Source organism: Phalangium opilio, unplaced genomic scaffold (genome assembly GCF_054372755.1).
Source record: "Phalangium opilio isolate 3A_F unplaced genomic scaffold, DU_Popi_V2 ptg000082l_1, whole genome shotgun sequence".
NCBI lineage: Eukaryota > Metazoa > Arthropoda > Arachnida > Opiliones > Phalangiidae > Phalangium > Phalangium opilio.
The window spans coordinates 2,456,639-2,470,939 of record NW_028324189.1 but is presented as its reverse complement, the minus strand read 5'-3'; the positions used below and the strand labels follow the sequence as shown (position 1 = coordinate 2,470,939).

The 14,301-nt window shown below is 34.1% G+C and overlaps 1 protein-coding gene across 2 annotated transcripts in view; it reads left to right on the top strand.

The window, feature by feature from the left end:
* Nucleotides 1-13,479, top strand: part of spir (spire type actin nucleation factor) — a 38,942-nt gene extending 25,463 nt beyond the window's left edge. For both annotated transcript variants that reach the window (XM_089847562.1, XM_089847563.1), the window contains exons 5-15: nt 55-126; nt 514-681; nt 1,309-1,395; nt 1,671-1,776; nt 10,184-10,299; nt 10,506-10,596; nt 10,675-10,820; nt 10,953-11,087; nt 11,153-11,254; nt 11,555-11,685; nt 11,756-13,479. In XM_089847562.1, the coding sequence (XP_089703688.1) occupies nt 55-126; nt 514-681; nt 1,309-1,395; nt 1,671-1,776; nt 10,184-10,299; nt 10,506-10,596; nt 10,675-10,820; nt 10,953-11,087; nt 11,153-11,254; nt 11,555-11,685; nt 11,756-12,299 (1,698 nt within the window). In that variant the 3' untranslated portion in view covers nt 12,300-13,479. The remainder of the gene's footprint in view (nt 1-54; nt 127-513; nt 682-1,308; nt 1,396-1,670; nt 1,777-10,183; nt 10,300-10,505; nt 10,597-10,674; nt 10,821-10,952; nt 11,088-11,152; nt 11,255-11,554; nt 11,686-11,755) is intronic.
* The last annotated feature ends 822 nt before the right edge of the window (nt 13,480-14,301 follow it).

Sequence of the window (14,301 nt, the reverse complement as noted above, 5' to 3'; positions counted from 1 at the left end):
ATGAGGTTTATTTCAATTTGATTTTGAGGTTTGTTTTGATTTTAATTTTAATAGGAATTAAGAAAAACAGATTCATCTATAGCCGAGAAAGACAATATGTTGGACAACCTTCACGTACACGATTGGGTAATAAATTTTAATTATAATAATTAATTTAATTTTAAGTAAACTTTAAACCATAATTTATCTTTGCACGAATTGCTTCAACCTTTACGTTTTTAATTAAATATAAGCGTAATTACTTAAATTTAATGGTGATTGATTGATTGATTGCTAGACGCTTTTTGTGCTGTATCCATTTTTTCTCTTTATTTTCTTGAATGCTTCTATTAGGAGTTTGCTGCATTTCAGGTAATGCTATACACGTACTCGTTAATTTGCCTTATTTAATTTTAATTGTCGCACTAATTAAGTTAATTATTGCTTGATTGTATTTAAATTTCGTTTAGGTCTTATTTTCGTAGTATGGTGAATTTTAATTGGTATCGTGTTTCGTTTTGTGTTATGTTTCAGGCTCGTCTATGGGTGCAGGTCATCCGGGAGCTTCGTCAAGGGGTCAAATTAAAGAAGGTCAACTTAGATGACCATGACCTATCCCATCAGTTTGAGTTCGAATTGACCCCCTTTGAGATGTTACTAGATGATATAAGATCCAGGAGATATAACCTCAGGAAAATAATGGTCAGTTAAATTTCTCGTATATTTTTTTAATTACTTAAAATTTAAAGTTTAATAAAACGATGCTTGTTTAGGGGTTATTCATAAAGTTAAAATGTTACGTTCAGGACAAGCTTAATGTCTAATGAACCTTCCCTAGGTGTTTACTACAGTTTAGCTAAATTCAGTAACGAATCAAGCTTATTCCCGATGCATGTGCCAAGGCTTAGCCAGATTTTAACTGACATTTTTTTAAATTGAAAATCTTGCCTTATATAATAAAATTAGCTTTATATATAGGCTGATATTCTCCGTTTTTTTTTAACTTGAACAGTAGCTCATATAGAAACTGTAGCGGTATAAAAATGAAACCTAATATTTTTATTTTTTTTGAGCACGTTTAGAATTTCCGTGTCCAATTAGGCTTAGCTTGAAACCAATTTCGAAATTATTCCGAACACATGGCCTCTTAGATTAGGGGGGCGTTTGCCAAGAAAAAAAAAATATGGGGGGAGTTTCTCGAATTGAATTACTTAACCCTTTTACTAAGTCCCCAACCCCCCTCCATGCAAATTAAATTTACAAAAACAAATTTAGATTGGCGAATGTTTTCTGATTAAATTTTTTGTTGTGTTTTGTTTTGTTTCTTAGGTAAATGGGGACTTACCTCCCAGAGTGAAGAAAGACGCGCATGCGCTGATCCTCGAATTCATCAGATCAAGGCCGCCATTAGTTCCCGTGAGTTTTAAATTTTAAAATAATATTTTTTTTTAATTAATGTGCTATTTTGAGTTTATGTGACTTTGCAAGTTATTATTTTAGTATTTTAGGGATTGTATTTCTGTTTCTTACTTAAATTTAAGGGGTCATCCGTAAAACACTACAAACGGTGACCCTTGTGGCAAAACGCCTGTCAAATCATTATTATTATTTTTTGGAGCATCTTGTATTTTAATTACGTATTAAATAATAAGTATTTCATTACTAATTAAGATTCATTAATTATTAATTAGGTTTCAAAGAGGGTGTTACCGCCTCCACCCGTTCGACAGCCAAGTTTGTACGATAAACTTATGACTTCCATTCGTCAACAGCACAAATTAAAACCAACTCCTATAGGTAAGAAAAAAATATTTTCTGATTTTTTGAGTTTTTTAAATATTTTTGGTGGTGGATTTTTCAACGTAAACACACTATTGATCGCCTTGGTTTAAAAATAACCGCGCTGTACTTAGAAGCGGTGTATTTTATTACCTAGCTCTTGAGCTCGGGTCGGGTTACACGTCTTAGAAATAGGTTACGATTCACCTTTGACCTTTGACCTTTTAGTGCTACTAAAAAAATGTTTAAGAGTATATCAGGTAAGGCGTAAAGTTACAACTGAAAATATTTGCCCAAGTTTTAATGACATTTCTAACATAGTTGAAAAGTGATTTACATATTAAGTAGGTTGACCTATAACCTTTCTGGAAAAGATGAAACGTAGCTAAAAATGAAAAATTTCTCGCGTTGAAATATAAAGTAAATTTTAAACCTGAACCTTATAGAGAGGTTAAGTAACTTCAGAGCTTAATGTGTAAAGTTTATGCACGTTTGACCTATGACCTTTATTTTGGAAGAGAGAAGGAAACTTCTGACTGATTTAGGTTGCATTTAATGACGCAGAAGTAATTTTTAAACTAATAGAGAGGTTAAGCAACTTCAGAGTTTATAGTGTAAAGTTTATGCACGTTTGAACTATGACCTTTATTTTGGAAGGTGTGGAAACTTCTGACTAATTAAGGTTTCATTAAATGACGCAGAAGTAATTTTTAAACTAATAGAGAGGTTAAGTAACGTGTTTAAGCTCTTGGAAAATTCCGTAGATTTTTTTCCCCCATTTAGAACACAATTTCTGCTTGAATTTTTGTGGTTACTGTACGGTGGCGCCAAATTTCGTTTGACGTGAAATTCGCGAACTAGAACCAGTATTCCGGCTCCCGTTACGGGAAAATATAGGTCAGTCCAGACACACATACTTCTAGAATGGAATTTGCTGTAAAACGGCGAAAGGCAGTTGGGAGGGGGATATTTTATTAAACCACGTCCCGTCTCTCGAGTTCTGTTAGGTAATCTCTTCTCTAGAGATTCTGGAAAGGCCAAACAGAACCGGAATTTTGAAAAGAAAAAAAAAAGAGTGCGAGTTTTGAGTTAGGCTTAGTGAAATCGCTTCACTTTATTAGAAACACGTTCAAAATATTTCCGAAACTCGGGTTGAAGTTTTAAACTTTGGATTATGAGTTTATTTTACGCCAGATTTTTATGAAACTCGGTGCAATTACTCTAATGAATATAACCTCTTACGTGGTAGTTTCAATTTGTGTCTAAGGTTATTACATGAAAAGTTATGATCACTTAAACAATTGTCTAAATTATTTAAATGTGGGGATTTATTTTCAATATTTAAAGTTTAAGTTATGAGTTTATTTTATGCCAGATTTTTATGAAACTCGGTGCTATTACTCTAATGAATATAACATATTACGTGGTAGTTTCAATTTGTGTCTAAGGTTATTACATGAAAAGTTATGACCAATTAAAGATAGTCGAGATAAAAATTTTATTAGGTTATTTTCTTGTAGGTCATTATGAAAAATGCGGGCGAGACCCAATTAGCTCTGAGATTTTTTTATACTATAATTCTATTGTAGCCAGGTTTTGACCCCAATGACACCCACCCCTAGTTCACTCAACCGTGAACTAAAATAACGTTACCGACACATGATTCGTCAATATTTCTATCAAACTAGTTCTCATATTCATGACCCGAAATTATATCATTAGTCATCCAAGCAGCTTTTGATAACTTCGGGATGTCGATTTAATTCACTTCTTATATCCAATGATCAAGATTAAAGATGGAGTGAGAGAACTAATCCGAAACTAAAATTTGAAAGCTTTCCCGAGTGACCCAAATTTGATAAAACATTATCCGTCCCTATCGATAAAGACCAATATTTTTAATTAAAAATTTCAAGACTATCAGGATTGAATAATATTATTTTTTTGTTAAGCACCTCCTGAATTGTTTATTTAGGGCTTGACATTATTTCTTTTTAAAAAAAAATATTTAATCAAAATTAGGTACATAGTTTGAAACTAAATATTTTTCCTGATACGTTATTTTAAGTTATAGAAAATTTACTGAAAAGCACGTCTCGAATCTCAATTTGATTTTGCAGATGTTGGGCTTAAAATTAGGCTTAGCACGATGGTCTAAAATTTTAACTGCTTGGGCGCTTTAGGCCCACGTCAGTTTCATAAACCCTCTAATATTAATTAGGGTTAATTAATAACTAGAAATGAAGGTGTGGTATGCATTCGTAAAATTATGTTTTCTAATATACCGGAAAACAATTATTAAACTTTTGGCAGCATTTTTTCTTCTCTACTACCTCCATTTTGAACTTAAGAAACTTTACGTAGGTTCCGAAATCCTACGCCAGTGACTCATAAAAGGGTTCTTCCTTCCTATTTAAGTCATTAATCCCGGTAATATGATTAAATTCAACCCTAAGAATCTGTTTAGTAGGAGAGGAGAACTGTTAGACTCCTCGGGTCACGTTTCCTTTGGACGCGAGACTTTGGTTGAGTGGGTAAGCAAACTAACGTGACAATATAGTTCTTAAGCCTTGGTAAGCATTATTTATTTCCCTCGGGTGGGTGTTTTCTCTCTCTGTGTCCGGCTTGACAGAGTAAATGAATGTAATCCAATTATAGGTTAGCGGGTGTCTTGTCTCCTACGTTCTTTATTGTTTAGTGCGGGTGAAATTCCCCCGCAGCTTTACCGGAAGTTAGTGATGCCCAGACAAAGGCTCGCCTTATTTCTAGGCATACTGGTTCTAATAAGTAGAAATTTGGCGGGAGATTTCCATTGAAACGTTATAACAAAACTTCCAACTTGGAAACAACTTTCTAAAAAACCCCTTTTTTCTATAGATTGAAAAAATAAACCTTTTTCAAAAGCATTTTATTTTTCTTTACATCCTTCCAAAGGTATTATAGACAGTTTAAGCAATTTTACCTTATACCTTTAGTACAAGAATTTATTTAGAAAGTCAATTGTATAACCTCTCTAATGTCGTGGCATTTAGGGGGTAGGTGTGTTCCACTCTCATGACTTTTCCGCCCAACCAATGTTATATTATATTGTGTGTGTCGAAGGCCGGGCTACTTTCATCTCTATAACGTTTAACATTAGGTATTAATTCCCTATTCCAGGTACAGGTGTAGTGTTTTTCTGTCCGCTTGACCGCGCCCCAAACCTGAACAACTACCAGTTTTTTTTTTGTTAGATCTAGTTGAGTTAACAAAAAAATATTACGTTCCAACCGGATTTTGTTGATGAAGTATTTTACGGACGTTAGATAGCGTTTTCGTTATTTTTCCCAACGGATTTATGGTTTTTAGTATTTCATAAAAATCATTTCATAACGCCACAGAAGTTTATTTTAATGGGGAAGATTGCAGGAATATTTTACGGATGACCCCTGAAATTTAATTAATTAAGAAACTGATTAAGACAATGATTTCTAATTTAATTTATTAAGGGGTCAACCCTAAAATACAGTGGCCCAGACTTCAAAAAATGGAGATAGAAGTTACATTTTCAACTCAAAATTGATTTCCCAAAGAACATCCCCCTTAATTTATGCATGCAGACTTATCAGAAACACCTTGTACATTAAACAGCTATTGGAGCTCGCTATCACGTAATCAAATTTTATCAGATTTATATAATGAACTTTGACCTTGTTTCTTACGTATTAAATTGTACTATCATTTTAGTTTAATGGCATCTTGTCACGATGTTCGTTTCCTTATCGTGTATATACTGTTTCTTTTTTGAGGGCATGTTTTTGCGTTTCGCAATAGTTAGAATGCACGCAATCCCGACATCATTGATGGAAATCATTTCACTGGTGCAGATCTGGACACGGTTCAGATATTTTTCCCCCTATCTTTGTAATGGTTATGATGTTTGACCGGCGCTCACCCTAAGAACCTCTTTCCCCAAAAGTGAAGCGACTTCGACTAAGAGCGGAAACTTTAGTATAGTAGCATAAGTTCATTAGATATGTTCCATAAGTATGACACTACCTATACTTCGTAATACTTGAGACTTACAGCTCGAGATAACTAGTTCGACCACTCAGTTAATTTTGCAGTCCATCTAGGTCCTATTTAGTCTGTATTAAGCTTTTAACAGCGCCTCGTCAGAATCTATGACGTGTCACCTACGTTGTCACTTCATGACAAGCTCCAGTTTGTAACCAGTGACAAACTTATAGAACATATCTTATGAGTTTATGGTAGTAGTAGTAATGCACAGGTAAATCCAAAAGTTGTGAGTTTCAGTGTATTTAATATCTCAGCCGTAACATGCAAAACGTGGAAATTGCCAACAAAAATTCCAAAGATTTCCTATATACCAGCTTGAAAAGAACCTTATTTAACATAAAAACCGTATTGTTAGAGTCTTCCAAGATAATAAATAACTTACTAGGCCTACAACATATCAATTGATGTAAATTGAACTTACTTTCACTGTTTTTATAATTTCGGTTCTTCCCGCGTTAATATACTTCTAATTCCACTAGAAAAATCGATCAGCGCGCGAGACGTATTCTCTAATATCTATACTCCTTAGACGGATCGAAACCCAAGTCACTTTGCACTATTAACACACCCAAACCTACCCAATTAAACACCTTTCCATCAATGCAAACCAACATTAGTAAATCTGCTCCCCGGGGGAAAAGGGGGGGGGTCTCCATTCAACCTAGATTTCCTTTACTATAGAAAACAGAGAAAGCTATAGAGCTAACAGTCTCGTGTGGTATGGTAGTCTCACGAGATGTTATTCCTACGTAGATGCCAATAGAGTCAAAGGCGTAAAGGTGCTACTTCTGTATTTTTTTTTTCGGGTACTACGTAACATTTGAGAGGGAGGGCTTTTGCAACGAACGTCGGGAAAGCGTTGGTGCTGCCTGCGTAGCTTCGCAGTTTGCGTTCGTGGTTCGATACTGGCTCGACTCTCTTTCCGACTCCCGTCTCGGACAGAGACTGCGTGTTATAGGTGGTTAGGGATTGTCAGAAGCTGAGACTAGAGTTGCTTTCGGAGAAGCCGGCTTCATCGAAAAGTGTAGCCTGCTTTAGGCTTAGTTAGACCAACGGAAACTAGATCTCGGGGTCATTGGGACAACAACTCTGTGTGGTCGATATTGACCCAACCGTAATAATAATATAGGTTTTATTAAAATCAAATGGACTTTCAAAATTTGGATTTTATTTTATCGCCTGTGTTAAAGTTATTGTCGTGAGATGCTTTGCATTATGGATGTACCAGCTCGTAAGTTTTATATTATATTCTTTTATTTTAAATTTATGTTAATTTTCCAGACATTAATTATAAGTTCATGGCATTTACGAACTTCTTTTTACTAAATAACCCAGGCCGTTAAGTTTTGTCTTTATTTTTATAAATAACCGTAAAACCGGTCGATGTGGTTATGATTTTTTATTTTAACTTAAGTTCCGCGTATCGAGAACAGTTTTACTTCTTTTATCTAATTTGCATAATTGTTTGAAGCAATATTTTCTATTGAAACGCGCCAATTATCTCCAAAGAAATATTTTTAAAGATTAAAAGGAAGTTTTCATTCGACTCTTGTCAAAATTGCTAGGTCCTTTCTTTAGTGGTTAACTCAATTTATTTTTAGAAAATATATCGACTCGAAGGGCATTGTTTTCAGAATTTGATTGAGTACGCTATATAATTTCTATTATTAACTGGATGACACTTTCAACGTCATTATGTGTTTTTGCTGCTTAAAGGGTTAATGAAACGATCATAAAATTATTTTAATACGATTTAAATCCGAATAAAAGAACATATAAATCGGAAATTTTTAATACAAGTTAGATCCTAATGAAAGAACATTAAAATTAAAATCATTAAGAAAACTTGTACCAAAAATATAAATAAGTACCCGTTAATTTTTAATTTAATGAATATAAAGTTTCAAAAGACGTACTAAATCAACGTTCTGTAATTGTTTATTACGGGTTCGTAATATAAACGTTGTTTATCTATCAAAATTGAGCGTTAGGCTTAATACGTCAACTTTTAACTTTAAGTTAATTTATTTTAAAACTTGTGGTTGCTACCCGGCGTTTCCCGGTGTTTTAAGGCAGTAGAAACCGGGAAACTTTCCTGTATATGTTGACAAGACAACCCGTAAAGCTAAAAATATTAATGGCAGGGGTTCGCGGACCCAACTTTGATTAACTGAACCAAATCACTTCTAAAACCTTTGCGGGCGTACACCCAACAAACAGCTCACCAACGTTTCATCGTAATCGGATGAACGCATACGGAAAAAACAAGAAAACCTTAATTTTATACAGGGTGTTTATGAAAGGTCTGTTAGAAACACTGTATATTTTTGGTAGACGTTTTATTCTTTAAAATGATTTTGATGTTTTTATTATTCATTTCATTATCACTTTAAAATCATCCCCTTTTAAGACTGCAAGCTATTAAGGTCAGAAAATAATAATTAATCGATTTGGACAAAAATAGAAGTTAAATAATTAAAACGCGGAATTATTTTATTTTTGTGACAGTTCGAGTTTGAACTTTAGCAATAATACGTGGCGGCACCGCCCCCGTGTTTTATGGTCGTGACGTAATGGTGGACTCTTAACCCTTTTTTTGAAATTTTGCTTGAAACGTGAAACCCACATTCCACTCATTACTACATAAGATTAAAAATAAACAAGCTGTCCAAATCGTGTTATAAATGGCCGGAGCGCTAACGTAACCTAGATGTTTTGTTGTTACTATTGTTAAGTTGAAATCAACCTTAATTTGTATATCATTTTCATCGTGTTTCATAGACAATACGGTGCATTCTAAGCTGGCGAATATCTGCCCGGAGGGATGGCTCGTTTTTGATAGCTCTTTTGAATGCTAATTTAATTAAGGGTGATACGCCACGTTTGCGATGCCAATTAATTTAATTAGAAACAGAATTAATTAGAAGTCGAGTCATTAATAAGTTTAACCCCCTTTTTTTTGTCCTTTGAGTTAGTATAATATCATAAGTTTATAAGATATGTTCCTTCATAAGTATGACACTTACAATAGTTCGTAATGCTACTGAGAGACTTACAGCTCGAGCTAGTTCGAGGACGACAAGCTAGAATTGATTAGACTCGGTTAGTTTTGCAGTTCATCTTCCTTTTGAGAGCGACTCACCGGAATCTATGACGTTACATACACCTACGTCACAAGCTCTCGGTATCCACTGACAAACTTATGGAACATATCTTATGAACTTATGAAATAAGTAATATAATGCAGATAAGTATGACACTTCCCATTATAGTATACTGGGAATAATATATATTCTCAATTAATTATGTGAATTTCATACTTAATTTTGTTATATTACTTATGGAAAACGTGGGGGGGGGGGGCAAACGCTCTTTAGTAGGGGGAAGCTTGTTTAGGTGTACTGAATATAATTATAAAAGTCTTTTGATACTAATTATCTACAAATAATATTTCTTTTCTTTGAATTTGTTATTAAACTTTAATTTCCTGACTGGCGCATTAATACCCATGTAATTATGTCGTCGTGTCTAATGGTTTCCTGTTAAACCTAATTATAGTCTTTTAATGGAAAGCTTATCGCTACGATACGTATCAATGCGCTAATCTATCATTTGCCGGTACCGAGATAATTTAAGAAAACCTTTTCGCGCGTGAAAGGTTTTACTTTCAATATAATTGCATTTTAAAGAAAAAATATCTCTCACTGCATTTTTAGGACAAATTTTAATATACTGGAAAAGATTTGTTTTGATTATAATTAAATTAAATATGCAAATTAATTTTAATTATTTTATTAACGATTATTTATTACCGAGGAATTTATTTTTTACGGTTTAAACCCAAAAATTATAATACATAGAATTATAAATCTAGTTTAATTCTTTAAAACTTATTTTATTTTAACATTTTGTAAAATGAGAACCACGCCTAAACTTTTTTATTATTTTATTTTAAGAAAATCTTTAGGTACGTATTTGCAGTGTTAGAATGTATCTCATTACACGCGTTTTATAATTGATTTTCGGTTCCTTTTAAGAGTGCTCGAGTATTTAACTAGAGTATTGTATTATCTTTCAAGGTGATTTAGTTTAAGAAGGGGAAAATCGTTCTTTAAAAAGGAAATTTGTAATTCGAACTTTGAACGAAAACGAATTATTTAAGTGGGTCACGAAGGGTAGATATAGTATTGTTCAAATATCAGTGTCATTAATTTTTTTTATAAAATGCGGGACGTTAATATTAATCGTGTTTAATCGAAAAGAATATTAGCCTAGATTATAAAGAAAGTCTTCGCTGTTTATGTACGTTTATTTATTTGTTTGTTTGGTATAATTTAATTTTGTTTTTGTTTACGTATATTTTCAGTGGAATCGACTCGAGTATCCGAGCCAGAAACGGACAAGAAAGCACAACCACAACAAGCGCCTCAAAGAAGGTTAATTAAAGCTGATTTGGAGCTTAGGTTATCAACTAGTTTTGATGTGAGTATATACACATTGCATTTTTAATCCCCCCCCCCCTTATGAGTACTCGAGTACGCCCAATGCATAGCGGACACTTTGGGCTACCATATCCCCATTATACTGGCTTACAAATCTGCGAAACTTATTTCGAAATAAAATAAAACTGTGACTGTTAAACTTAATTAAGTTGACCACGTGGTTAAAATAATTTCGGTATCTTTCAGGATGACGATGATGACTTTGATACGACGACACCTACCTCAGACCAACCAATGTCTTTACCTAATTTTTCAACGTCATACAATAAACATCAAGGTACCCTCTCGCTAATACCGAAAATTTAATTTAAATCTTTAACTAATTGCAATCCGTAATTAAACTAACTTTACTTAGATTCGCCAGTGTCTTTGGGCTACGAAAGGCGACGTAGCGTTTCTACCATCTCAACACCAGACAACAAATCTGTGGGCAGTCGCAAGTCAAGTGGCGGGAGTCAACAATCCCCAAGCAATCTTTACTCTGAGAACTACTGGAGCTGCGTATGTCATTTTAGAATGCCGTTTTTTAAATTTTCATGTATCAATTTTAAACGCCATAATATTTAATTTTTCTATTTTATATCTATCTATCTATTCTTTTTTGTCTGAAATAAAATAATTTGACGAATTCAGTCTCATTGGAGATCCTTGGAGTGTTTGTCTTTGACCTTGGAAGAAGTGGTGCATATTAGAAACGTATTGACTAAAGCCGAATTAGAATCGGTCGTTGGTGATCGACTCTTGTACGATGATTTAATCAAGGGCAAAGTAAGATTAAGATTATGATCAGCTCCTGATTGAAAAAGTACAATTTAACTTCGTGTATCGTTTAGATTTGCTTTACCTGTAAAAAAATACGTTTTACGTTATTTGGTCCGTGGAGACACAAATGTAAATTGTGCGAAAGAGCTGTTTGCGTTAAATGCGCCACTAAGGTTCGTTAATTACTTTAATTAGCCTTATTCCTGATCAGCGCCACCTACCCATAGCGGCGACTTTGAGAACTACTGTAAGCGGCAAGCCAATCAGATGTCGCTAAAATCTGGTGACGTCACTGACTGGCACTCTCGGGTCTTACCAAAAATGACGTCACCAGATTTTAGCGACATCTGATTGGCTTGCCGCTTACAGTAGTTCTCAAAGTCACCGCTATGGGTAGATGGCGCTGATCAGGAATAAGGCTAATTACAAACTTTTTAATGACGCGTTCTAAGCCCGGGTCCTAATTATAATAGATGAAAGTTCCAACTGAGCATTTTGCCAAAATACCCGTTTATATGTTGAGCCCAACTCCAAGCCCACCTTTTGAAAAAGAACCCACTAGTTTACCTTTTTGGAAATTCTCGGACAATGTCGATTACTCCGAGTAAGTAATTACTCCATAGAGCAGTAAATTTAACTTGTAATTTCAATAATAATAATAATGTTTTGGTCAGTTCGATCGAGTTAAACATGGAGGATATTGACCCAAAGGGTAGTCAGACGCCATCAGCATCTTCCATGGAAGATATAGCTGAGGAAACGCCCAAAAATAACGGAGTTTCTCCCACGAGCGCTTCCAAAAACAACAATAAACGTAACTGGAAACTAAAACACGCTGAATCCTTCAGCTTTTCAATGGGTCGAACGCAACAAGTTCAACCAAGGAAGAAACCGGCTCCCTTAGCGCGTTCCAACACGGTTCAAGTCAAGTCTTCGGTACCGCGGTCACCTGTCTACGATATTTTAGACGAAGTTAACGGGGGACAGAAGTTTACGGGTCCTTTAGTGGCTGTTTGTCGCGATTGCAAGGCCTTGGTCAATCATATCATGGAAACGGGACGGAATCCTTCCTCCAGCGCTGGAAGCGATCATTCATCGGCGTCAAAGGGTAAAAACCCACCTTGCGACGGTCCCTTTTGTTTAGCTTCCGTCACGGAAAGCCCAGCAACGACCCCCGAAGGTCACGAGGTAGGACATAGTTTACCCAATGTCCCATGAAAATTTCCCTTCATTAAGCCTAATGCTAGTTAAACCTTAGAATAATAATCTCCCAACTAAGCCTAATCCCTCGGTTACATTATATTTTTCTTAAGCCTAAATTTAGCCTAAAAATAGGCTAGATGAAATTTCTAAATTAATGAGTTGATTTAATTAATTAATTAATTAGTTTTTAATTTCTTATTCGTCCCGTAGACACGATTCCAAAGAATTAGAAATACAATATTTTTTAAAAAGTTTGCAAAGTCAAAGAAAAAGTAAGTTTAAAAATGTGTATTTTAATATAATGTTAAAATTAACTCCGCCCCTTCCCCCCCCCCTACTTCCCCATTAACATCGTTTTAATTAAATTAAATTAAACTATAAAATTGTTGCGAAAATATTAAAACCAAAAAAAAAAAAATAACGTTAATATTTTAAAAAAAAACTAAAATTAAATCGAAAAAAAAAAAGGGTTAACTAACGAGAGATGATCTATTTTTTACAAAAGTTTGCTTTTAATTTATTTATTTTTTTCTTTTGAGAAAATAAAAATGAAGAGCGAACGCCCACGCATGATTATATTTTTCAAATTAATAAATAGAAATATAATACAAATTAAAATTCCAATTAAATTAAATTAAATTAAATTAACTATCAGCGTAGATGAAATTAAAAAAAAATAATTAAAATAAAGCACAGAAACTGTACAAAGGAAATCCAAAATTTTAGTATCCACCCCCGCAATTAGATTTTTAAAAAAATATATATATAATATTTAAGCAACAATGCCCAATTAGGCTTAGCGATAATTAATAATCGTTAAGCCTAACTCGTCTAATAATGAATGCAATTGAGAAGGATCTTAAGGCTTTATGTGAATAATTTAAACGAGATCTTTTTTAATCTTTGTAAATAGATATTTTTCGCGTTAATTGATTGATTTAATCGAAGCCTCAGGCGGGAAAAAAACCGTTAGCTAAGCCTAATTTTTAGGCCTAACTGTATATAGAAAGATGTATTTAATTCGATTGTAAATAAGCCTAATATATGGAGACCGTTAAATTAACGATAATTGTGATTAAAAAAATTGTGTCTCGTCGATCGTAAAAGTTGCGGTTTCCGTTAAAATCGAACTTAATATGTTTTTATTTTCTTCCTGGAAAAAACCTAATAATAAACAATAATTCCATTAAGTCAACTACGATCTTTTTAATCGGGATTAAAGTGACACACTTTAATTATTTTTTTAAATCTTATTTTACTTTAGGGAATCCTGGAATATTTGCTGAAATCGCATGATGCAACAGTGTCGTCTGCTTTTCATCAGTAAGTGTATTGTGAGATGTAAAGCTCTCATTTTAGGGTTTAAGTTCATAGCCGATATTTTAGCAGTTTTTAAGTCGAAAAATCTTCAAGTGGAATTGATTTAAGTTAGTTAGTACTCTTAATAATCATAGTACGATCATTAAATAATGTGGGTGTGAAGGGAAAGATAGGCCTTACAATAAACACGAGTTAATTTGCGTTATATCAGAAGTATATAATACTTCTCTTCGAGAGAAGTGTACAAGCACAAAGCGGGGTAAGTGTAACGTCATTCTTCCCAACATCGGAACATTTAGAGCAAGGTTACTAAACCGAATCACATACACAATAAATAGTTCCCTCATCATTTCTCTATTAGCGCTTAAATATTTGGCAAAACGCGTTTGCGGATTTTTGTCCCTCGTCAAGACAAGGTTTGTGGGTTGAATTGATTGCTGGGGATTTAACGTCAAACAATTATAGAATTCATCTTACGGTGCGATGCCCATTTGTAGTTTGATGAGCGGGAAAGCAAACTTAAAGGGTGAGCCAGGGAAGAATGACGTTACATAACTGAAGCATTAAGAGGATACAGAGTGTCATCCTTCTTCTATTATCTCCTTCTGGTTATATCGAGAGCATTTGCACTATGGGGAAGCGACCCACCAGGGTAAGGTTAACCTACGGGATCCTGTAGAAGTGTTGCACCTCGCAA